This window comes from Corvus kubaryi, unplaced genomic scaffold (assembly GCF_017639235.1).
Source record: "Corvus kubaryi isolate FWS band 111438036 unplaced genomic scaffold, C.kubaryi_AGA036_p1.0 37397, whole genome shotgun sequence".
Lineage (NCBI taxonomy): Eukaryota > Metazoa > Chordata > Aves > Passeriformes > Corvidae > Corvus > Corvus kubaryi.
In genome coordinates this window covers 9717898-9743131 of record NW_024581136.1, presented here as the reverse complement: position 1 = coordinate 9743131, position 25234 = coordinate 9717898, and the positions used below count along the sequence as shown (strand labels likewise).

Here is a 25234-nt window from a genome sequence, read left to right as displayed (position 1 = left end):
ATGTACAATCTTTTAATTATGTCCAGGTATGGTGATTCAGCCACTTTCCTGGGTAGCCTGTTCCAATGTTTGAAAAACCTTCCTATGAAGAAGTTTTCCCTAATACCCAACATAAACCTCCCCTCATGCCACCTGAGGCCACTTCCTCTCGGACTATTGCTTGTTACCAGGGAGAAGAGACCAACCTCCACCCGGCTACAACCTTTCAGGCAGTGAATAGAGAGCAATCAAGTCTCCCCTCAGCCTCCCTTTCTCCGGCTAAACAACCCCAGTTCCATCAGCCACTCCTCATAAGACTTCTGCTCCAGACCCTTCCCCAGCTCCATTGCCCCTCTCTGGACAGCTCCAGCACCTCGATGTCTTTCTGGTAGAGAGTGGCCCATCAGTTACATCCTTCTCTTTGTGTCCCTCTCCCTTAATAAGCTCTTGCACACATTACATGCTTTTGTGCAGGCATCAAGCAGTCTTCTGTTGTAGAGGCACTTGTCTCCTTCTGTGGAGCTTAGTGATGTAGGAATGCTGGGTTTTCCCACCTAATCCTCTTGCTAAGGGTGAATCTGTCTCCAAATTCTCTTTGCATCACCCCAAGATGCTCTATGGCATACATGGGAGAAGGGGGATCAAAACACTGTGTGGAAAAACACAGGGTTCTTTCTGGTGGTTATTTTTTGAAATCCTGCAGTCAGAGGGTCCCTGGGGTGTGGGACAACTGTGCCTATTAGGGACACTGCATTTAACACCTTAGTCTCCACTGCTTAATATTTCAAGTGATAATTCTGAAACAAACTCCTATTTAGCTCACAAGATTAATTCAGTACCAGCCTCTGCTCTTGCCTATTGCTTTACCAGTCTCACTTGCCTCTCTTCTGTCAATGCTCGGCTCATTCTTTTTCAACCCCCTAAAGCAGCCTAGCCGTTCTACCTTGCTCAACTTCACACTCTGTGCACTGTAATGATGTGGTGCTGTGTCTTGCCTTAATGTTATGTCACCAATTACTCCTTAGGGAGGTATTTGGGGGCTCCCGTAGCCCTGTGTTCCTATGGTTTATAGCCACAAATTAGAGAACCCCATAACTTTAAATCACATCATCATGCTCCAACGCCGCCTACAGTAACAAAGTCCCTATTTCTCCTCCACTGTGTGGGTTTGGCAAACCTGCTCCTTGCATCACCGCACAAAGACATCTTTCTTCTCTTTAGAAGCTGCCTGCTTGTAACCTTTGGTTAAGTCAGAGCCATTCCCACTCTGAACAAACATTCCAGGCTTATATACTTTATACCAGCTCCCAATGGCCTTTCTCTGACAGCTCCTCGCTAGCTAAGGGAGAATGTCATGGAAGAATACAGAGAAGACACGAAATCCACAGCTGAAGAATGTCCCTCATCAACCTTACCCGTGCCAGTGTGTGCCACAACCACTGGTTTATGCATTACGACACTTTTAAGGGCCTGGGAAGGCTCATAAGGAACCATCTGCCCCTGCCTTCTGTGGCCGGGTTCACAGAAGCGTTCTCGGCCACGTTTTGTTAGCTTGAGAATAATGTATCACCCCCTTGGCATTTTTTTAACAGGCTTTTGTTTCCAGATATGACACTTAGAGGGAAATCTAATCTTCATGCAGGCACCTGCTGACACTCAGGAGGACTCAGAGGCAGTAGGTGTGTGCAGCTTCATCTCTTACTTACACACACCATCCCAGGCTGGACAGAAAGCACAGCACAGCCAGCCAGGAGCATGGCCACTTAAACCCATTAGAGGGGTCTTTGCTGTGACTAAGCAGCACAATGAGATTAGGCAGGAAGAGTGGGGGGATGGGGAGGACCCTGCAGCCCTGTGTCACACACAAGATTTTAAGCACTACACATAACAAGAGCAAAGTGTGGATGTGAGTCAGGGCATGCTTGGAGTTCAGGGCACAGGATAATTTTTTTATCTGCAAGACTCCCGTTTAGTTTGCTGCAGCCCTGATCATGGTGCTACACAGGCAGTGAAGGGCTCATCCAGGAGAGCAGAGCGCAGTATCTAGGTCAGTACAGCTGAGGTGCCTACCCTGAGGCAAGGAGAGAGTGAGGCTACCACAGAGATTTGTCTCCTCTTTGAAAGGGGCACAAAGGGATTCTGAACCTCCTGGATTTAAATCCTGGCAGAGGTCAGTGCCAGCTTCTTTTCAATATCTCCTAAGAAGGTCAACATGATAAAAGCTCACCCCCTCAGTACTCAAAGCGATTAGCAACCACTTGAGCAGCACCAATAGCTTCTCCTCCTCTCCCCTAGTTTTATTACCAAGCAAGTCTCTGAGTGGGTTCAAAGGAACAGATGTCTTCATTGTGCCTTCCCCCTACTTTTGCTCACAGGAAGAGGTGGAGCAGAGAAAAATTAGTTTCCTTCAAATAATATTTTTTGCTTACTCTATCCTCTCCACTATTCAATGGTTGCAGAGCTAGGGAGGAGACTGCAAACTTCTGATATTGCAGCAACTTATTCAGAGTGACTAAAAACTTTCACACTTGGAATACATGAAACAGCCTCTTTATCCAAATAGCACCCACACTTTAATTCAGAATCTTTGTGATAAAAGTGATTATAAACTTGGTAAATATGTTTTACTTCATCTTTGTATCCAGCTGGGATTGGGTTTGTGGTTACTGGGTGGTTTTTCACCTATCAAGGCACACCTCAGTCTGCAATATGCAGCATTTTACTGCTTAGCACCAAAGCATGCATGCAGTTCTGTGTGAAATCCCAGGGGCCAAAAAGTACTCTATCATTAAAAGTAACTTGGTAGCAACACAAAAGCAGTATTAACCCCGCCCCTACTGCAAGCTCTTCCATCAGCATCACCAAAAAATGCAAGAGATGCAACTGAATTGCCGTTGAAGCCCTGCAGCATGAGCCCAGTCTCTTTGCCACTTGGTGCCGCCTTTTGCTCACAGGCAAAGGCAGGAAAAAGCTTTCCTGGAAAAAAAGTGAAAGAACCTTTGCAAGAATTTGCTGACAGAGCCTGCCCTTACTAACCTGAAAGGACATCAAGCCTCCTGCTTTGAAAGCACCAGCCCCTGAACTCTGAGCTGCGTGAAAATCTCCTCTGGCTGGATAGAGAACAGACATTTTAAGCACAAAAGAAGCCAGAGCACAGCTGAGATCCCAACTGCCTTATTTAATAATTCCATAGATAGAGGCATGGCAGAGTGTGCAAACAGTTCCCCCTCAACAGGCAGCTACAGAGCATGGGGAGCACCATCCACTGTTCAAAAGATCACCATCTCCCACGGAATACCAAGGTTGCCTGCAACAGTGTGCAGTAGCCCAAGCCTGCCACACTTGACCTCTTTCAAATTACCAGGAGCTGTAGCAGTGCCATTGGGTAGAGACTACTTTTTTGGCTGCTCTGCTCACAGCCACAGGAGATCTGATTTATAGACCACAGTCCAGAACCAAACAGCAATAGGCAGGTATCCTAATTTCTAATGGAAGGTAGATAGGATTGCTAAACCACAGAATGAGCTCCCAGAGGACAAATACTGAGAGCAACTATCGTGCCAAGCTGTGAACTGCTTTCCCATGGGACCAGAATGACAACCCTGAGTTTCTCATCTCCACCCCCTCCTGACTCAGCAGCTGCAGAAAAAAACCCTTAGTTCTTCCTATAGTTTTCTTTATTAGGGCAGAATGTAGTATGTATTTCAGCAGAAGACTGACAGAGCTAAAGTTTTTCTGGGAACATGGAGAGGAGACAATTCCCACCATCCCCTGTAGACATTTCCTTCCTCTGATGCATCCATGAGTGAGGCTACTAGTACCCCATGTTCTGGCTGGTGGAGGCTGCTGGTACCCTGCAAACATTTTGCACAAATGTCTTTTCTGACAGTCATAGACACAAGACTATAGACTCCACATTCTCTGGTACTAAGCCTTGCTACACTGTATTCCCCATAAATGCCCTGTGTGCAGTAAAACCATGTCTTGCTCAGCAGTTGAGATTAAGACTTCCCTATTATGGATTACAAAATAACCAGTTTCTCCTCTTTGGGCTATACTCCCCAGGCACCACCATCAGAACACTTCACTTGGACTTCAGCCATGTATAAACATTTAACCAGGTTTAGGGTTAAAGTGCTCCAATGTACAACATCAGCAGTAAAGTCCAAAGAGCCATGTTGTTAAGACATACTGACTGAATTTGATCAAGCACTTCTGCTCATTCTCTGCACTCCTCAGTCTGCATATAAGCAAGTTTTAAACAAACAAATGTGACTTTCAGGCAACTGCCCAGTCCCATCTCTGGCATGATTCTATGTATACATATAGCCTTAGAAAAGCTCATTCCAGTGGCCTTCTGGGAAACTGCCAAGTGTGACTACAAAGGGAAAAATAGGTGAGCTAATCACATTCCTATTAATGAAAACAGAATTTTCTCCATCTCAGCAGAAGGTGGAAGGAAATACATTTGGTCAAGAGGATCCCGGTGATCTCTGTGCTGATGGTATTTGACTATAAAGGAACACTTGCAGTGAGAGCAGCACACACAGGCTGTGTGTAAGCACCTCCACACATTAACCAAGCCTATTGCAAATGCATTTCTGTATTTCTTTCAGGTTCTCAGGCTGGCAGCACCCAGTTCTGGTCACTCCCATGCCTCCCTGGCATCATGGCACAAGACCTCTGTGCACCCCTCATCCCATCACTCTGTTAGGCCTTTGCTACATCAAAGGGAACTGTACCTGATGTGGCTGCAGTTACAGACATGGATGGCAGAGCCAGCCCAGCATTTCTATCAAGTTATTCCTTCTCTCAACCCAACTCCCAGCTGAGAGTTCTGGAAAATGTTTTGGCACCAGTCTTAGCTGAATCATCTAGTAATATAAGCCACATCTGTTCCACACACATGATCTGGAAAACATCTTTTCTTTAGCAATTTCACAGGAGGAGAAGGTAAAATTGATAGCAGCTGGGCTTATGGCCTTGAGCATGCTGCATACCAAGGGAATCAGCTTTTCAGCCTGATTGCAAAAGGGAAATCAGTCCAGTTTATTCTTCATAACTCACTAAACCACCTCAACTATTACTAGAGACAGTGAGCAAATCCCTGCCAAATCCCTCAACAGAGGAACCTCCAAAAACAAATAAGACAAACCCTGAGAGACTGTCAGCAGGGATTTTTGCTGAGATGCAGAGAGAAACAATCAAAACACCAAGAAACTACAAACAGTCCAGTCAATGGTTAATACAACCCAATGAAAGTGAAAGTTAACAAAGCAGCAGAAGGCACAAGACTACTAAAAATGCTTCTGCTACTTATTTCCTGAAAACATCTTAAAAGCAAAGGTTGCAGTTTTCAAATGATCTTTACACAAACTGAAGTACAACGGGGCTCTGTCCCCAACCAAGAAGTCCTAGAGGTACTGGCAATATAAACCAAAAACCTCTATTTCAGCATGAAAAGCTGGTTTAAGTATTACCGCTAACCATTGACCCTTGTGGGATGGCTCTGCTGGATGTGTATCAGGTGCAATAGCACTGCTGCTTCATTCCCTGCCAGGACATCATCAGACAGTGTGGGTGCCTTGCTGGTCACAGCACCAGGAGCCACAAGGACCCTCTTCTGGGACAGAAGTCTTGGGTAGCAAAGCCAGCTATCATGCTGCCTCTTTTCTGAAGCCTGACATTTGGCAATCCAGCAAGTACAACTTCACCTGCAGTAATCATAACGTGTATGCATCCTCTGGTGTCCAGAAGAAAAAACTAAAGAGATGGAGGAACCCAAGCTCCTTGCAGAGTGACCAGCACCACCAGGCACAGTATGCCATTCCAAATCAGTGACTGAACTCTCAGCTCTCTAAAAGGCAGATTAAAACTACTTGCTGCATTGGGACAGAAATTAAAAAAAAAAAAAAAAATTAAAAAGAGAAGGATTTAATAGCTCTGCTCACTCACAGACCTCCTTGAAAAAAGCTGCAAAGAGTTAAGATAGAAATTAAGGTAAAGCTTAAGTTTTGCCCTCATCAACCTTGGCTGCATGTTTTCAATGCCAATGAAGACACTGTAAGAGTTGGAGGAAAAATAAAATGAGAGCAGACAGATAAGAGGATTTTGCAGTGATCCAAGCCAAGCACTACTGTCTTATACTGTCCTTGAAAAGGGAAGGGAGAGATCTCTTTGGAGAGAGCACTAGAAGTACATAAACAATATGTCTAAGAGAATTTTAGGTTGCAAAGGCCACAATATGACCTGAATAATAAAAAAATTTCATCTCTCTGTTTCTCTTGGGCACTAAAAACAACTAAGCAAACTTGCAAAAAAGAGTCAAACCTTTCACACACTTTCCTTCTCTCTCCTCAAACACCATTTCAGTATCTCCTAGCTCTAGTCTTCCCTCATGGCAAGATAGCACAAAGAAAGGTTTGGGTTTTTTACTTATATAGTGCTTAAATATAGAGAAAACAGAGCCAGTCTGAACTGGAAACAAAATGTGTTGTAAACTGTTGTGAGTGATTAAAATTACTTCAAGAACGGTCTTAAAAAATATTAACAGGACTTACAACAACTGGTTTCAAAGTTAAGCTGCAAATGAGAATCCATAGCACCATTTTCAAGCTCACTTCAAGGTGATGAGGATTCACACTAGGAAGACTGTGGTAACATGGTCAGGCCCTCCATTGTGTGCATCTGTCTTCTCAACTCTTCACTGTCATGTGTGGAGACTTCAGTTTGACTCACTACTTGGAAAAGTGCACTTCACAAACCTGAAAACTTGTCAAGAAATGCAGGAACCATTGTTCCATTTACTATGGATCTTCCCTAGGGAGAACCTTGTGTAAATCAAGATGCTGGGGACAGGAAAAACAGGCGTACTTGCAAACTGGTATCTTGTTGCTTTTCTTCAATGTTGCAAAGTTTGCATTTGACTATTTTGAAACAAATTTTCTTTAGCCATAAATAGCTATTGTATTTGGCTATTGGGAAAGGATAGATAACTGTCGGACACAAACAGATGGACACAAATAAAAAAGTTTAATTACGAAAACAATTGGCTGACTGTGATTCATGGCATAGGTATGGCACTGTATCATAAGGCATAGAGACACTTTTATGTCCACCTTTCCTCTGCTTCTGTGTAGCCTTCTCCTAAACTGTGGTTTTGTTAGGTCAAGGGCACTTCATACGAATTCCTAATTTCTGGAGAATAGATCAGCTCGGGGGTTTTGAGGAGATTTAGTTTTAGTTTTACTCTTTTAAGAAAAAATGACATTAGTTTCTAGCTTCTCCCATTATATAAAGAATCTTGAACTAACAACAGTAGAATTTCAAAAGAGGAAATTTATTTGGAAACAAGGAGATCAGCATTCTTGAATTACTATCATTTTATTACTGCAAAGGAAAGACCTTTGCTTTTCCAGAAAACAATCATCATGCAGTTTGGACTGAAAGCAATCACACCTCTAGATGGACAGAGAAAAAGAAGGAGGGAGGATGGGAGAGAGGGTGAAGCTTGTGTGCAACCCAACCCTGCCTATGAAATGGAAACAACTGGTATGTCTTCCCTGTAGGCTGAGGCTGGGTAAGTAAACATTCACTTCCCTGGTCTGTGCAAACAGGTGCCACCAGGGAAGATGGAGCTATCTCGGTGTGGCAGAACATGCTTGTGGTGTGACAGCCTGGCTCTGTCAGGTGTAAATGCACTTCAGGTGTTCGGAGATCTTCACCTCCAAAGGAGACTTTAGGCGGGGTTAGCACTGCACATGCACCTCATTTAGGAGTGCTTCTGGCAATTTACAGGTAAAGAAAATATGTGTGCTGGGAAAAACAGGTCATAAAAAACCAAGACTAAATATAGACTAAAATGCAGCAAACTGCACTTTGTGGCTACAGTAAGTGGAATCCTGAGACACTTCCTGACAGATCGCTGGTAAGCACAGACTATTTTTCCCTCCCTCAGACAGCAAAGAGGATCCAGCCCTTCCCACCACTTAAAATTCAATATTGCAAGAGACTGCCGACTCCTCTGTACATCGGAAGCAATGGGGGAAGCGAACAAAGCTGCTTTACTTTCTCTAATCTTTCTCCCTTGTGTGCCTGCACCAGATGGTGCCGAGCTGCAGGTTGGAGAGAGAGATAATAAACCCAGAGGAAAAAAATATTGTAATATTAGGTTATAAAACAGCTGACTTTCAAATATGACGTCAGCTCCTGTTTAATTGATGGGACAGGTCCAGACAGACAGACGCATGCACCCTGGGATGCCCATACTCAGCACCTTCCTTTCTAATATGGGAAGAAGCCATACGGCAGCACTGTTAAAATGGACTGCTCAACCTTTAGAGGTGTGAGAATGAGCAGAGAAAAAGTCAGAGTCTCCTTTTAACTTCAGACAGGCAGAACCACTTGTGGAAAGCATTCTTGCTGAAAGTGGTTTTGCTTAAACCCTGATCACCAGTCTCTACTGATAATAGCCTGCCTTGCCCACCATAAGGGAAGTGAAATAACCCCCGAGTTAGATAGCACAGATCTTCCAGAAGATGAAAATTATCAAATATAAGATGGTTTTAAGCTTCTGGCTACTCTGGTCCAGAAGATTGCTTCCAACTGCTGTCACTACAAGCATTGCTATGAACCGTGGTTTTAAACAGCATATTAGAGACAGGCATTATCTTGCTTCAGTCAAGCACAAGCTCTGGAAAACTATCACAGCATACTGTAAATTCTTACAACCTTTTTTGATATGCTGATGTCAAACAATTCCAACCAGCCTAGTCTTGGATGAAAATTTTCTATGATGTCCAGCTTTGGGTTAAAGCAAAACATGCTAAACAGTACTCCTGCTGATGAAATGGAAAGCTAGGTTACTGTGAGGAAGATGGAGCAGCGTAAAGTGCATAGGCCTGAGAGTGGGAAGTCCTGGATGGCTCTCTGCCTCCCCTGCAAACATCTGCAGCATAGAAGAAGGCATCTCCCCCTCCTTGGCAAGGAAGTCATCTCCTGTCCATCTGCCACAGCTGTCTTTGCATGTTGATGAAAAGGGCTTTAAGACTATTAATTGATTTGAGAAACATTAGATTCTGGTTTAGTGCTTCCACTGCTCTCTAGGCAAAGGTGACAGACAACAGCCTCAGCTAGAACAGCGTGCATCTCATGAGGAGGAAGCATTTCACCAGTCTCAAGAGAAATCTATACAGACTCCCAGCAGCAAGGGACAAAGCCACACTGAGTGACAACACTGAACAGTTCAGTATTTACTAGACATGTACAAAAACAAAATAGCTTGTTGTAAGCAGCTCAGTGCTGAAACACTGAATTTCAGTTTTCTTGCTGCATCAAAGATACTTCAATCAGTGAGGAACAAAGCCAAGAGCAGAGACACTCAGTTCCTGTGTCCCAGCGGAGTGTCTGCACCCAGACACCAATACAAACATCCCTCAGTCACATCATAGCCGTACCAGGTCTGCCTGGCTCTGCTCTCTGGAGCCAGACAGATGCCTGGACATTGGCCAGCACACAGGTCCCTCACCAAACTAGTGCTTCATCATCCTGTGAACAGCCCTGTAACTTGCCTCTATCCTTCTCAGAAACCAAAGGTCGCTGGCCGAGAAAATGCCTTCCTAGGAACTCAGAAATTCTGCAGAGAGATTGGAATCAGGGCAGCAGTGATTTAACATCAACCATTAAAAGCAGTTTAAAATTTTATGGTTAGAGACAATAAATCCTGTCCAGACATTTGCAGCTTGCAAGCCAGGCCATAGGCAGGGCACAAATAGCTCTGCTGCAAGATGACCAGGAACAAATTTAAGTGCATTTTATACAGAACACAAGCCCTGGATTGCTTCAAACCCCTGCTTTGTCCAGCACCTAGATGAGTAGATACAGGGTCACGAAAGGAGGTGCTCAAGCAACCAATATTTGCCAGTTAAAGTAGATGGGGCCAAGAAGTGAGGAATAAGGAAGAACAATGCTGAACTGTAGTGCAAATCTGGAACATTATCTTCCTTGGTGCACAACAGAATAGCATCAACCTTGAAAACAATCTTACAGTTTCCTCCAGAATCACCCTGGGTTTTCATTTTGGTCAAAGGTTGCTTCTCATACTGCCTTTAGTATCTCAAATAGCTTGAATCACTAGTTACCAAGTGTGGCACTGAACGCCTGCATGTCTAGGAATTCTGAATTCACATGGTTTGGATGAGACTCCAAGATGCGCTGTTGGGATCTTTCAGAGATGCTGGTCACACGATTATTCTGCCATGCTGAGGACACAAATTGCTTTGCCTTCCTTTGTCAGCTGGTTTCCAAAGCAAATAGGAGGACCTTCAACTATTCACCAGAAACAGAGACAGGGATTGACTAAGGAGTGTCCTTGTTACCACTTCTGCTACAAAACAAACCCACAGACTCCTGCTGCCTTGCCCTGTGAGACACACGCAGAAAAAGGCACACAGTTCACAGAGCCGTGCACAAAGCCAAGCAGGTGGTGGGGCCTATATGACCGGTTTCCTAACTTCCTCCCATATGGGTCAAGAGCAGACCTCCCACATCCTCCAACAGGAACAATTTAAGTAGCTGGAGGCTAAAGATGGAGCTGCATCAGCATGGAGGGGACATCAAAAGAGAGGTTTGCATCAGTGATACCAGCTCTACCCTCCCACAGGCTTTCTCCTCTTACCTCCTTAGATCAATTGCCCTGTAATTGTGAGCAATACAACACTAACTACAGTCCCCTCAATATTTCAGTCACTAAAGTTGTAATGCCTTAAAAACAAAGGAATTGGGAGAGGGGATGGTGAAGGGAGAGAGGTGAAGCTGTGCTGTGTCAGGGAAAGGGAAGAGGCCTTTCTCCAGCTCTTTGATGTTGACTCCTGCTGTTCTAAATGGAACCTTACCCAGGAAAATAAATCTTCAGTTAAAGAATACTGCAAACCACAATGGGGTTTTATCCTGGCAATACCAACCCCACACCAGCTTCTAAAGCTCTTAGTTGAACAGAGGGTGAGCAGCAGCAACACTGTGCTGAAGTCCACATTCCTAAAATTCCCCAGCAAATGCAGGCACGCTCAGAGAAGGCAGCTTAGGGGTTATTAGCTGAAAATTCAGGTTCAGATGTGCCATGGAACAGAGGTCAGGGCAGGGACACAACTCCTTGTCTCTCCTGCACATTCGTTTGAAAACCTTCAAGCGTTCTCAGCATAGCAGTCTCTGTGCTCTCACTACCCACCATTGCACAAAGCGTATTTTGCTCATGTTCCTTCAGTCTGTGCTGTCTCTGGGGCTGGAGATCCACACGGCAGCAGCCTCCTGGAGATCTCATGAAAACAGCAGCCAGCAGCTCCCACCCTACCCCTGATAACCACTACATCTCTGTGAGGGAGGAGAGTCTCCATGCAGCAGAAATCAACAAGCCTGCTTGTTTCTTATTCCAAAGCGAAGACAAAGATGGGGTTTGTTCAGCTGAGCAGAACAGCCAAGCATTTCAAGGAGGGCAGGAAAAAATGTGGGTATTTTTGATTTTGGTTTGGACCAAGTACCTTGGAAAAGGGTGGGCATAGGAATATTTTAATAAGAAAAGTTTAAAATTTGAAATGCAGAGGAAAAAATTCTAAATGCTCTACACCTGTTCAGTAACACTGCTCCTCTGGAGACAAAGGGGACTGGGAGGAGGGATAAAACAGGGGAAAAAATCCAATGCTTCAAGCTTTTATTATCCTACCTTTAGAATAGAATGGAGTCACTAAACCTTTCTGAGTTTTAGAGCAGAAGGAAAATGGAAACAAACACTTGATTTTTTGGATATCTTTTAGAAAAAAAATGGCCCACTAATACTTAAAAAGCAAAGTTGAAAGGTAGCAGGGACATAGAACAATGAAATGTGACAGTAAAAGGAGATCTGTAAATTCCACATATAGCAACTAAAGGAAAAGAACTGTGAAGGTAGAGAATTAATTCCTCTTATTTGGTAGAAGTTTTCTGATAAATCAGTTTGCTAATCAAATAACACAATCCTTTTTTTTTTTTTAAAGTTATTAATTTGCAGTGTTTAATAGGAACATTTTCAGCCTTAGACTCTGAGCTGCATTTGGCAGCTACAGTGCTAATAATTAACTGTTAAAATATTTTGCTCCTTCAGCTCACCAGCTCCCTTAAAATGTCCTGTGGCAGAAGCCAATGTGCTGTTTGACCAGGAAATTAGTTGTCTTGGAGACATCTTCACATGCAACAGCAGCTCAGTCAGTCACTTTGAGTGATGCCACCCAGCAATCTGCACATTACCTTCAAACACAAAATGAGGATATCAAAGCCACTAAAAGAGAAATCATCACCTGCAAGAAACATGCTATTCTTCTCTCATGCACTGTTAGCTGAAGGAAGAGCTGTAGCAAGATGAGAGTTCTGATCTCAAAATGCACTGCTACCTTCCTGCGTAATTAGATCACTAAAAGGCTAATGGTGTTCCTGTTCATACAACCATTTATAGGAAAATTATACTCTATGCTGGTCTTGCAGAATCAGTTTCAGGCCAAACCTGCAGGCACCACTTCTAAATCAGAAAGTTATTAAAAGGTTAGACAAAGAGGTAATCCAGAAGTGTGACCACTAGCTATAACTAAACCTCTTGGATTAAAAAAAGAGTTACAACTTAAAGCCATTCTGAAGTACCAGGCATCAATTTACAAAGACTACAAATCAGTTATTTCCAAGGTAAACCACTAATCCTACATTATATGACCTGATTAAATAAGATGCTTATCTTCTAGTCACCCTAATGGAATGCTAAAATGGTGCTATTCTTGGAAAGAAAATGTGGAACCAATCCTGCCCAGCTTGAAGATGCAGACAGGGATGCACCAAACTTCCTCTCACCAGCTCTATACACATATGCAAAATGCCAAGGCAGAAAACGAGTCAAATGCCAGACAGATTGCAATCATGCCAGTGCATGTCTGGGACCCCAAACAACATGTCTGGAATTCAGGATTATGAATAATAGGGCATAATGTCTTTAATTGCCTTCAAAACACCTCTTACATGGCAATAGGCTTCTGTTAAGCTTTCTCCTGCCCCAAAAGACAGGTTGGTGGCCTAGCAGGTGGTGAACCTAGTGCACCAAAACCACCAAGCATCCTCAATTCTCTTTAGCACATGGTGTGATGAACCAATGTAGTCAAAATGAACAGAGCCTTATTCCCCTCCTGAGCCTCAAGGACCACTGGAGATGGTGATCCCTGAAGGCCTTATGCAAGTACAGAAAGGTGCACTTAATGATGCCACATCTTTGCTAACTCAGTGGCTTCTGAAACCACAAATCTATTAACCCTGAGTCTGCATATTTGTGGCACAAAACATAAAGACAAGTCTCCTGCACATTTTTTTTCATAGTATCACATACGACTTGGGAGTAGTCCAATTCCTGTGCAAACAGGGATACATGCAAATGCTTGAAACCTTCAGGAAGAAAGACACAGGCTCTGTACAGAATATTACTGCCACAGCTCCAGTTAAGGGTAAAAAGAAAAGCCTTGTCCCAGTTGTAATAAAAGGTTCCCCTGGGCTGCAAGAAGAGTAGTTTTGTTCACAGAATCTGTGCATCTCAGCTGAATTAGTTAATGTGTGTTGAACACACTGAAAATTGTGAAGTGGTATATAAATGCTAAGGGTTGTTATTTATTATTGTCTTGGTGCACAACAGCGGAAACCAGTGCCATTTACAGACACGAATTAAGAACAACAGGAGGTCTATCAACATGCTGTGGGTCTGGGGATTTTCTTCATTTGTCTCCCTCACTCCTGTCTCCCTCAGACAGAAATCTCTTCCATAGGACTCCTACAGTCCTCGCCAAGCAGTGCTGGCCTTGGCCCAGTGAAGCCTGTCACACTGGAACAGCTCTGTTGGGAGGGGGTGAGACCTCCACACAGAATAAAATAAAGGCATATACACATTTTAAAGGTAAAGAAAGAGCTACTTAAAAGAAATTGAGAACTTGGTGACATACACAGAACAATAGAGTGATTCATATATATACAAGCAATGTCTTACAAGACTGGTCTCAGCATAAGAGCAGATTTTTAAATAATGAATTTTTTACCTGAATTGTTAAGCAGCTTAGATAAAAATATGATTCCAGATCTCCTGTATGTGACTTGGGTGAAGGAGTGAGAGGGTTTTTCTAGTTTTTAAAGCAACTCATGAGTGCCCCAGTTCGGAGCCAGAATTTAGGTTTAAGAGGATCAAAGTAATTATTTTTAACTTTGATTTTCTAGACTAACTTGTAATGTAACTCTGCAGCTCTGATAATATGAAAATAGTTTTGCTTAGTGTTTATATAGCACATATGAATCTCTCCCCAAGACAATGAAAATAACTGCAGAGAAACAGTCTTTCTTTGATGTTATAAGCCTGTGTCAAAGGGGTTAGTTTCACTGTAATGCTGTTGCTTCAACTGCACATCCAAAAAAATTCACAGGGTATTGAGAAAAAAAGAGGGTTCAGGGTCAAACTTTTACAGACAAGTTATTACATAATGCAAGCCTCTGAGAGATGCTCAATCAAATTGTAATGGTTCCTTTTTCTCAATAATGCACTTAGATGTGCAGTACAGCTCGTACACTGGAAAAAAAAATGGGCATTTAATTCAGCTAGTCAGAGACATGCTGCACTGGCAGAGAGACTTGCATTGCTCTTATTTTCCTCTAGTTACTGATTGCTTAGCACATGGTTGCCCTACTGTCTACAAAATACAGATATTTCAGCAACTCAAGCTTTAAGGGCCTTATATCAAGGGGCCAATACCAATACCTGATCTGCCATTCAGCACACTGTATGCAGCTTTAAAAGATGAATTTCAGAGGCCCTGAAGTGCTGTTACAGTGACATTCCCGTCTCTATTTGCAGAGCTGCACTTTTTCTTTTTAATACCATTAAACCAAAAGTTTATTTTAAACAGCAATTCACAATCCATGCCGGAACAGAAGCAAGCTTTGCTGGTTGTATCTCAAGGACTAACTACTGCAGAGCAGTTTCTCAGCTATCCCTCCATACAGATTTGCATCCACACCCAGGCTTCAGAATCACATAGAACGAAGAGGAGTGGGTTTCAGAGAATCACAGAATATGCTGAGTTGGAAGGGACCCACAAGGATCACTGAGTCCAGCTCCTGGATCTGCACACCACCATTCCCAACAGTCACACCATGTGCCTGAGAGCATTGTCTAAACTCTTCTTGAGCTCTGCCAGACTTGCTGCTGTGACCACTTCCCTGGGGAGGCTGTTCCAGTGCCCAACCACCCTCTGGGGAAGAACCTTTATCTAATATCCAACCTAAACCTCCTGTGACTCAGCTTCAGGCCATTTCCTGGGGCCCTGTAACTGGTCACCAGAGAGAAGGGATCAGTGTCTGCCCCTTCTCTTCCCCTCAGGAGGAAGCTGAAACTGCACTGAGTCTCCTCAGTCTCCTCCAGGCTGAACAGACCCTGTGCCCTCAGCTGCTCCTCCCTCATTCAGCTTCCCCTCAAGGTCCTTCACCATTCATTGTCCTCCTTTGGATGCTCTCTAATAGTATCATGTCTTTCCTATATTGTGTTGCCTAAAACTGCCCTAAGCACTTGAGGTGAGGCCGCCCCAGTGCAGAGCAGAGGGGGACAATCCCCTCCCTTGCCCGGCTGGCGATGCTGTGCCTGATGGAAAGGTAATTAGGTGGTTACCTTGTCATAAAGGGAAATTGGATTCAACAAGCAGGACTCTCCTCTCATGAAGCTGTGCTGGCTGTGACCAATGACTGCGTTGTCTTTCAAGTGTTTTTCAACACCTCCCAGAATAATCTTCTCCATAACTTTACCAAGCACTGAAGTGAGACTGACAGGCCTGTAGTTTCTGGAGTCCTCTTTCTTGCCCTTCTTGAGAATCAGGAATGTTTGCCAGCTTCTAGACAGCTTGTCTAGACTTGTTTGGATTCCCAAGACCACTCAAAAGTCATTAAGAGAGGTTTTGTAATAACATCAGCAGGTCTTTGGAAATTCTTGGATGAATCCCACCAGGCTCCATAGATTTTTAAGGATGCAGCAGGAGCAGCAGATCCCACACAATTTCATGGTTGACTGGGAGCAGATCATTCTCTCAGTCATGGTCCTCCAGCTCAGGGCACTGAGACCCCCTTGGTCCATCATTCTCCCTTCCAAACTAGTTTAAAGTCTAGGAGCACCTCTGGATGAATATGACCATGCCTTGCCCTGAATGCTGGCAAAGGAAGAGGTGCATTTAGAAGGAGATGAGGGCATTTCCCCACTGCTCACAAGACAACCCTTATTTCATGTGAAGCAGTCAGGTCCTTCATTTGCTCTCAGCTCCAGACTCCTCGGGGTGCCAGACAATCCTGTACAATCACATTCAAGAGTGGCGATGTACAAAAAAAGTTTACATGAATTGGTCACAAAGTACCTACAAGAGCTTGCTAGATCATGCAAAATGCCCTCTAGAACAGGTTCCTGTTGCACTGAGCTAAGGACAGAGATTAGAGTTATCAGCTTTGACACTCAGCAGGAATGTGTCACAAAGGATTAAATCATTATTTCATGAAGTGTCAGCAAAGGCAGCTTTCCTGCTGTTCTACCACTAACTTATACATTAATTAGTGAGGTGCAAAACAAACACAAAACATCTCCAAGCACGTGCCTGTGGATCGGACACAGCCAGAGCTATTAGCACAGGATTCATTTCCAAGAGGAGTCACCCAAAGCATCACAAAGAAATAGCTCTTCAGACTATTAAAATGCAAGGAGTAGAAGTGCTGAAGGGAAACACACAGAAGCTAATTGCAATATTTGTCTTAGCATTTTTCATAGATGTTTAATAATGCTCCTTCACAACCTCAGCACCTGATTTTCTAAACCAGGTCAAATGTGCACCACTGAATAAAAACATCCATCCTTGAGAGAGAGTTGTGGAGCAGTGCCAAAAGATCCCACAACAGGAACAGGAGAGTTGAGAGAAGACATTTTAGAACAAAAAAAAGCACACTGCCTAACAGATTATGCAGTAAAGCAAGAACTGACTTTGTTATTTCCAGATGAAACTGCAAGGGTTTTCTAGCTGCTCAGCACTTCTGGACCAAATCATTTAGGAACTCTCACTCCATCAGTGGGTGGAAGAAATTCTGTCTGGTCTGACTACAAGCCACAGTAGAGAAGATCTAGGCAGATCAATGACATCCCACACATAAACCTCTACTTTTCTACTAAATTATGACCTTAGAAGTTTGTCATTGGACAAGAAAAAGAAAACAAATAAAAAGATTCACTGCTAATGGCTATCCAAGCAGGATTTCTAGTTTTGGCCATGTCTTGTATTTTTCTCTTGCCTTCTGTCCCTAACTGATGCCTTCAACTGAGAGACATTGCCTGACACTGCCAAATTGCATCAGTATGCACACTATGGACAGGATGCATTCTTTAAACTAATTTGTCCCAGTTTTGCTTTGGGATCCCTTCAGTACAAAATAAGATTACTTGTTAGAACTGGGTCAGGTTGTAATCTCTCTCACAGAGGTTGAATTGTACTTGATCTCAAAGCCACTAGATCAACACCCAGTGACAGGGCAACTATTTGCCTTCATTATCTAAATACTTTTCATAGCAAGACTCTCAAAACCAGACTTCCTTTACATGGGAACGTTGCATGATTAAACCATCCTGTCATGAAAAACTGCAGCACCTTGATGTTCCACTCTTCCAGTACCACCCCACCTTTCACAGACTGCTGAAGCACAGGAGACAAGGAAGGCTTCTCACAGTACCAAGGCCTACTAGGTACCATTATATTCAGAAACTTGTACAGGTCTGTATAAATTTGGGGGCAGTTCAGAACAGTGGTCTAGGGTGTCCTCACTCTGACTCAGTGTTTCACCCACAGAATGATTTTCTTAGATTGAAATAGGTGCCACCCACCTCCTGTTCTACCAGCTGAAGCCACCCAACGCTGTGAAAATGTCTGCCCACAGCCCTAAACATGAGTGGGTGGCAGTAACTACCACTGCTGTGTCAAAGACATGGATATTATGAACCTTAGAGCAACCAATCACCCCCACGCAATGGTATGCAAATTGTACTTTTGACACCAGCATGCTTATAACAAAATGCATTAACAACCTACTAATTAAATGCTTTAAATTAGGTTAAAATCAGACTGACAGTTGAAACAATGCCTTAATAGGATTGTTATAACTTTCATAGCATCAAGTGTTTATTAAAAGCTCAAAAGTCAAATATGCTGGGGAGCAGGGAATCTATCTTCTTGAAACTGAATGATTCCTATACAACCACACAGTCACTGGAATAGTGCTTTGAAAGAACTGCAGAAAGTTTATCTAATGCAGAAGTACATGATTCAGAGACCTGTCAGTTTGGCTGAAGGACTAAGGCACAGATTAATCCACTCAGTCCAGGACAATTGCTATTTACAGTAAAAGCGAATGCAACAGAATGGTAGAAATTAAAGCAAACAGTGGAGTTCTCTTAATGAAACACAGCAAAATCCATAGCTGCATCTGTCAATTGAAACATCAGCTGCTGCTGAAAGATTTATTTAGAATGTTTCATAAGCTGCCTTCTGGTTCCACTAGCAAAAAAAAAACAAAAACAAAAAAAAACCAAGGCCAACCCCCCTATTTTTGTTAGTCAGATAATAAGAGAGGTTTCTGTTAACAGAAGTCATAAAGCTTCACTGGATATAAAATACATAGTTAAGATGGGGAACCTATGAAATATAGTTGTAAGTTCCAATAAAGCTACAGTTCAGCTCCTGAACTCACATCACACTACAAGTCATCAGGACAAGACTTGGACCAATAACTTGAGACATGCAGCTAGAGGTCATTTTCCAGCCCTCTCACGCTTGCTCCCACACAGGCTCACTGCTCTTTTCCCACTAAAGGACATTCTGTGAATTCAACCTCATAAACTGCTTTCTGCTTAGCTCCCATGATAGGTCCTCTGCTTTTCCAAGGGAAAAAAACAGGGCAGATACTCCCCTTTGCTTCCCCAGAACTCCACCTACTCTATTGCTTGTTTCATACCCCAAAGACAGGCAAATTAAAGACAGTCTAAATGTAATATGGTATGTTGTACACATGAAGGGACTGTCACTCTCAAGGAATTTTCTCCTTGTTCAGAGGATAGCAGGGCAAGCTACCAGTGGGCAGAATGAATGGTTTTCTTTTAGGACGGAACTTAACCCATCCCAGCTGTTGCTAAGGGAAAACCCATCTCAGGAGATATGTCACCCTATATAATGCATTCAACTCTTAAGCCTCTCTTTTCACAGCAAATGAGCTACAGCTCTTGCTTCTTAAGTGAGCTTCATACACCAGCATCACCCACACAAAGGTGATGGACTCAATGGAAGGTCATTTTTCTTGGACTCAGAGAGACCTGACAGGTCTCTACCTGCAGCTGGCACCACAGGGTTTCACACAGATATGCTTGAAGGTGCAATTTGCCATCTTAATCACTGTTCACAGTGTCATGCTGAAGCAGCCCTTGCAACTCAAGACTGGAGGGATCTACATCTCTTCCTGGAACTTTCTCACCTAACCAATCCTGCAGGGTCTGACCTGGGAAGAAAAAGATTCCAGAGGTATGCCTGGGAAAAGCATCTTTGCAGCAAAAGGACCGGGACATGCACCTAAATGTGCACCTAAATGCGAAATGCACGTGTCAAGGCCCAAGAAAAGGTGCAAAAGGTTCAGCTGTACAGGAGACAAAGCAGGAACCTGGTGTTTGTCAAATAAAAATTAAGACAGACAATACCAACTGTCCAAAAAAATTGACCAGCTTGGAGATTCCCTTTGAGAAGTCCAGGCAGGACTTCAACCTTCTGAGTTTCCTCCAGACTGGACATTGTCTATGGGCTACTCTGGGTCTCTGAGTACACATCCAACCTGCAGATTACCAAAGCTCTAATTAAACATGTCCTCCAGCCTTCCTGAACAATGTTGGTGTCATCTTTAATTTAGCTTCACCTATAATAGTAGCTAGCTGCTTAAAAGAAAGTTGAACAACTGGTTTCTGACTAGTATTGCCCCAAATATTTTAGCATTCATGCAGTCATATGGAAAAAAAAAGGAAAAGTCAAAACCTCAACAACTCCTGTACCCTGGTTACCATCCCCCACTATAATTATAAAATTGCCCTTAAAACATAATTGCATAATTGGGCTTGGCAAGTATTCACCCAAATCTTTTACAAATATTCCACAGACTGAAGGAACAGGCGGTGGGCAGTCTGACAAGCCTGCCACGAGAATTTGTGCCCTTAGGACATGTTCCTAGCTATTACACTAAATACTTTGCATCACAGACTAATGTTTCAAAACAGTAGTTGAGCAAGTGAAGTACCAGCATCTTAAAACAAATTGAGACACAGATTTTCAATCTGTTTTCACTGATGACACATATATGGACCAGCAACCCCTGTGAACAAAGAGACAGAGGAGGCTACCAAACCTTTTAAACTAATTCCCAATGAGATGAAATTGGTTGATTTCTGACAGGTAGAACCAAATGGAAACTACCAATGCTTTGTAGGCTTACTTTACCACTTTAGTACACTGTCCCCTAATTAAGAAAAACCAAAACCACCAAGAAACCCCCACAGCCTCAAGTGCAAATACAGAAATATGTGGTCTGTGGGGAGAGGAGACACAAGTGAAGCCAGAAATGAAATCTGCAATACAGTAAGGTTGTTTTTAACAGCTGTGCATTATGCATTCAGCAGCACAGGGAATGCCAGCAGGGAGCCTTTATTAACATAGGCCTCAGAGTACAGCGTGCTCCTATCATGATTGGCCTCTCTTGAGAGAAGACGCACACACACAAAAGACTTAACCCTAGAGAGATCACTCCAATCCTGTTGCTATTTCATCAGCTCAACACTACAACAGGAACCAGAGAATTTCCATGATGTATCCTAGACAAACAGGCAACACTTCAAACAATGTCTGAAATCTAATCTACAGTAGATTTTATCAGCAAGTTATGGCAGGTAGGGAAGGGGAGAAAAAAATGCCACACAAACCCACACAAGAGTCACACTGCCAACGCTGTTCTGCTGCACAGACCTCAGGTACAGGGAGGGACTGGAAAATTCTTTCCTTGTAGAAGCTGCTGATAAAAGCAAGCTGTTGTGAGGACACCTGTGTTGTCAGCATAGCAATCTGCACCTCCACAGCACATATTTTAGGGGCTCATCAGTCCAAGAAACAGCTGGAAGCCTTGCTACAGATGCAGGGGCTCAGCAGGGTAGCTCACTCCATTTGGGAAGCTGGTATTGGCAGCGGAAATCATTTGCTGATGCCAGCCCTGCTTCCACTCTGAGACTTGCCTCTATCACAAACACTTGCTAGAACACCCAGCGCAGCACCAGGCAGACACCAGAGAATTAGGAAATGATCTCAGAATAGGCTCACCATGTCTCCTGTATCAGGTGCTGAGACAAGTTCTCTAGAGGTCTTGTCAACAGCTCTAACTTGCAGCTGGTTGCAGATGCTCAAAGTATGGCCTGCCCTGGTGGGCACTTCCCACAGAAGTAACCACTGAAGTGACAAAAAGATACACTAGAGGCCTTAAAAACCCAAAAGGCCACTTCAGCACCAATTTAGTCCTTTCGCTCAATTGATTTCTCAGGAAGGAGAATGGCATGAAAAGTCCTAAGCATCCATCCTCTGGCTCTGCTGAGAAGTCTCATAGTAGATAGAAACAAAACACCAACCCAAAGAGCTTGAAAGTTGCTCCAGATGACTGAACCCTGATGTGTACCTGGAGTGGAGAATATAGCTCTGTATAGTCTGTACTTATTCCCTCTGTTCCTTTCTCTTGTTAATAAATAAAATTCTAGAGTTAGTATTCCAAATAACATGAGCTGGTTTGAGGCAGCAATAGCACTAGAAATTTCAAGGGGTTATTTTATATGCAATGTTCTAGCTCCCAAGAGCATAATGTATGTATTTTTTAAGCCTATCACGTCTGTGCATTAAAGCACTTTTTACTTAGGTGCTGAACAGAAAGAGACAGGTAGTGTCTATTAAAGAATTTCCTGAAAGTACTTATACTGCAAGAGTACTGCAAGAACAATACTCTCTAGGTCAGGTACCCTTAAAAGGTTTTTAATATGACTGCTATGCACCTCTCATCACAATGGCAGCAAGTGCTTTAAAAATCAAAATATCATTGACTGTAATATCATCATTTGATAAAAATACTCTTTTATCACTATTTAAGCACGAAACTGAGTCATCAGGGGAATAAGTAATTAGCTCCTTTCATGACTAGCAGGCAGAGACTTGGTCTCAGCTTTTCTTAGCCAGCCCTCTGCCCAGCACACAAGACTGTCTTTTCTCCATCTTTTTCTTGGTTACTACAGCCGTCCCTCCTCTGAAGCTCAGTTATACCTGAGTCAAAGAGACAAGTATTTATCAGTCATAGCTCAGTGTGAGTACAGGAAGTTACCCAGAAAAGGCACCAAAATACACCTGTTGTTTTGGTGTAGGGTGTTGGCAAGACCATATGGTCTTGGTGACTGTGAAAGGGACTGTGAATGTCCAGGAACTACCCACATTCAGAAAATACTCACTTCCCCCACCAGGGAGGTAAGTCATTTGCAGTCCTGTTCTAATGCTTGGGGCACATGATTTTGGACAAATGCACAACAAGTAGTACCTCTCCCTAATTTTCTCACAGTCCAACTCTTTAGATCTCCTGGAGTTCAGTTGCTTTTAGCCAGGGCAAGACAACACAGATGAAAAAGAGTTAATACAAATTAATAGCGAAGTCTGACCTAGAGGGCAAGCCATGAAGAGTACAAACACCTGAGAATCTGCACAAGGTCTCCTCACCTATCATTCATCCACCAATTACACACCAATGTAATTAAATCAGGAAAGCTATGTTTAATTTTCCTATCATCACCCGATGAGATAAGAGCAGTACGTATGGGAGGGATCAGGCACAGGGGAAAGAGCTATTTATTAATAAGTTAAATCCTTTTAGATTTAAGAGCCTCTTTTGCTAAGAAGGATCTGACCCATGAACACAACTTCTGGGTCTAATGCAGACAAATCAGACATCCCATCTCCACTTCTGTCCTGGGCTCGGTCCTCAAGTCTCTTCTTTTATTCAGAAACAAGACTTAGTGAAAATTATCAGGTACAACTTAGACAGAAATAAAGCTTTTGTTGAAGCCAAAGGTTTAGCTATACATTTAAAACCGAAGAATGCTCATCTCCCAGTCATTATATTAACAAAGACAACCACATTAATTTACATTATTTCTAAACAGCCTAAGGCTCGCTGTTTCATGAACGGCAAGGCATTAGAATGCATTTGCAGAAATACAAGGCATGCTCCAGTTCATTCTTCTTTCTTCTATTGCCCTCTCTCACATGAGGCAGTGGTCCCTGTACTTTGCAAAGACTATTTATGCTTAAACAGGATCATACAAAGCTTTCTCTACTTGCTAGCCACACTGCAGCTATAGCTGTTTTCTCTCCACTCTTCTTTGCTCCATCCAATCGAGTCATGCTTCCTCAGCCAGTTATTTAAAGCCCTGATTGAAAAATGTATCAGATCACAATAGGGGATGACTTCCACCAGATCAGGTTTTCAAGAACAAAAATCCTACAGGCTTTCATGCAACCATGGCTTCACCACATCTTTTTTTTGTTGTTGTTTAACTCAGAAGGAAAAAATATTTATAACTGCAACTATAAATATACATGCTATTGACTTTTCAACTTGTTGTCCTTGTTCTCAGGCTAAATTTAGTCTGCTATATCCTGTCCAGCCCTTGGTGAAAAAGCAACACACACATAAAATTGTGCAAATCCCATACAGCAGGCAATTATACTTATCCAGGTACCTTACAAGATAACCAGCAGGACAGGTAGGTAGATTCTCACTACAGAGTATAGGTATGTTCATGGCTATAGAGGAAGTGGTCTATTACAGTGACCATCCTTCAATACAGAAAACAATAATTATTGCAATAGGGGAGCTCTGTGTTTCTGGATGAGAAAAGTGATGTAGGTTATCCAGAGTGTACATGTAGACCATACACTTGGCTAAAGTATGCTTTAAGGGTGTATGTGCACCTCTGAGCTACAAAGAACCATCCACTGGCCATAGCAGCTGTTTACGCAAAAATGTTTGAGAGAATGTTTAAGACAATGATTCAAACTTGGATGACTGATTTCAAGGTCTAATCTGCATGTTAAAGAGCATCCTTTTGTATCCTGAAGGCTCTTATTCATCTGAGTGATTTCTTAGTTACTTCAAGGTAAATATTTATCAGAAACTGACTACCTGGAGAATCAGAGCTGTTAGGCGTTTTACTATTACTCTTAAGAAACCTTAGTCATGCCAGAGCCCAGGTGATTTCCGCAAGGGCCAACACATGCTTCACCCTGGTTTAAGGATCCCTGCCCGCGATTCAAACTTTCACGCAGATGAGGACTCCCCCGCCACAATCTGACTTGCTCCACACGCTGCGAGTTTTGCAACATAAGCAAGGCAGTTCGGGAGATGCTCCTGTACAAGCATCCGCCGGTCTAATAACCAAAATAAGGGGTCAAAAAAAAAAAAAAAAAAAAGGGACTGTTTCCTACGCCTCGACACTTGGGAGAAACAATAAAGGGTCGGGCTCGCCTCGCCTGCAGCTCTGCTAGCTCGGCGTCTTTCTTGAGCACCGGTTAGCTCTGCGACCCAGCCTTTCCTCTGTGCTTATAAATACATCGCTGCCAAAGGCTAGCTGGATAGGACAAGAAAAAAAATAGTGTCCTGGGGGTGAGAGCCGCCCTGCGACCGGGGACCCCCCCAGCCCGGCGCGCCCGCGGCGCGGGGAAAGGGTCCGCTGGTGCCGCACCGCCGGGAGCCCTGCCCGGGGGTCCCCGGCCGGCATCGCCCCCGCCCCGCACGGTCCCTGCCCTACCCAGCATGGAGAAGATGAAGTCCTTCGCCGTGTGGATCTCCAGGGCTCGCTGGTCGTCGTACTCCCTCTGATCGTGCTTGGTGAATTCCTGGATGAGTTTATTTAATTCCTCCACCCTGGCTCCCGATCGGAAATCCAGCTCCGGCAAGGGAGGCTTGCTGGTGGTGCCGGCGGACCCTGCCTTGCTGGCGAGAGGCGCCGCCATCTTCATGAAGAAAGAAGAAAATGAAACCCAAAGGGCACCCGCGGCGAGGCATCTAAATAAACTCATCCAGGAAT

At 43.5% G+C, this 25234-nt stretch overlaps 1 protein-coding gene across 2 annotated transcripts in view; it reads right to left on the bottom strand.

Moving 5' to 3' along the window:
- The window catches only part of MB21D2 (Mab-21 domain containing 2), a 59530-nt gene that overhangs the window by 33183 nt on the left and 1113 nt on the right, over positions 1-25234 (bottom strand). Inside the window, exon 2 of one of the 2 annotated variants that reach the window (XM_042042259.1) lies at positions 24956-25160. In XM_042042259.1, the coding sequence (XP_041898193.1) occupies positions 24956-25160 (205 nt within the window). Of the gene's footprint in view, positions 1-24955; positions 25181-25234 lie in introns of those variants that run through there. The other variant, XM_042042260.1, reaches the window with a different exon arrangement.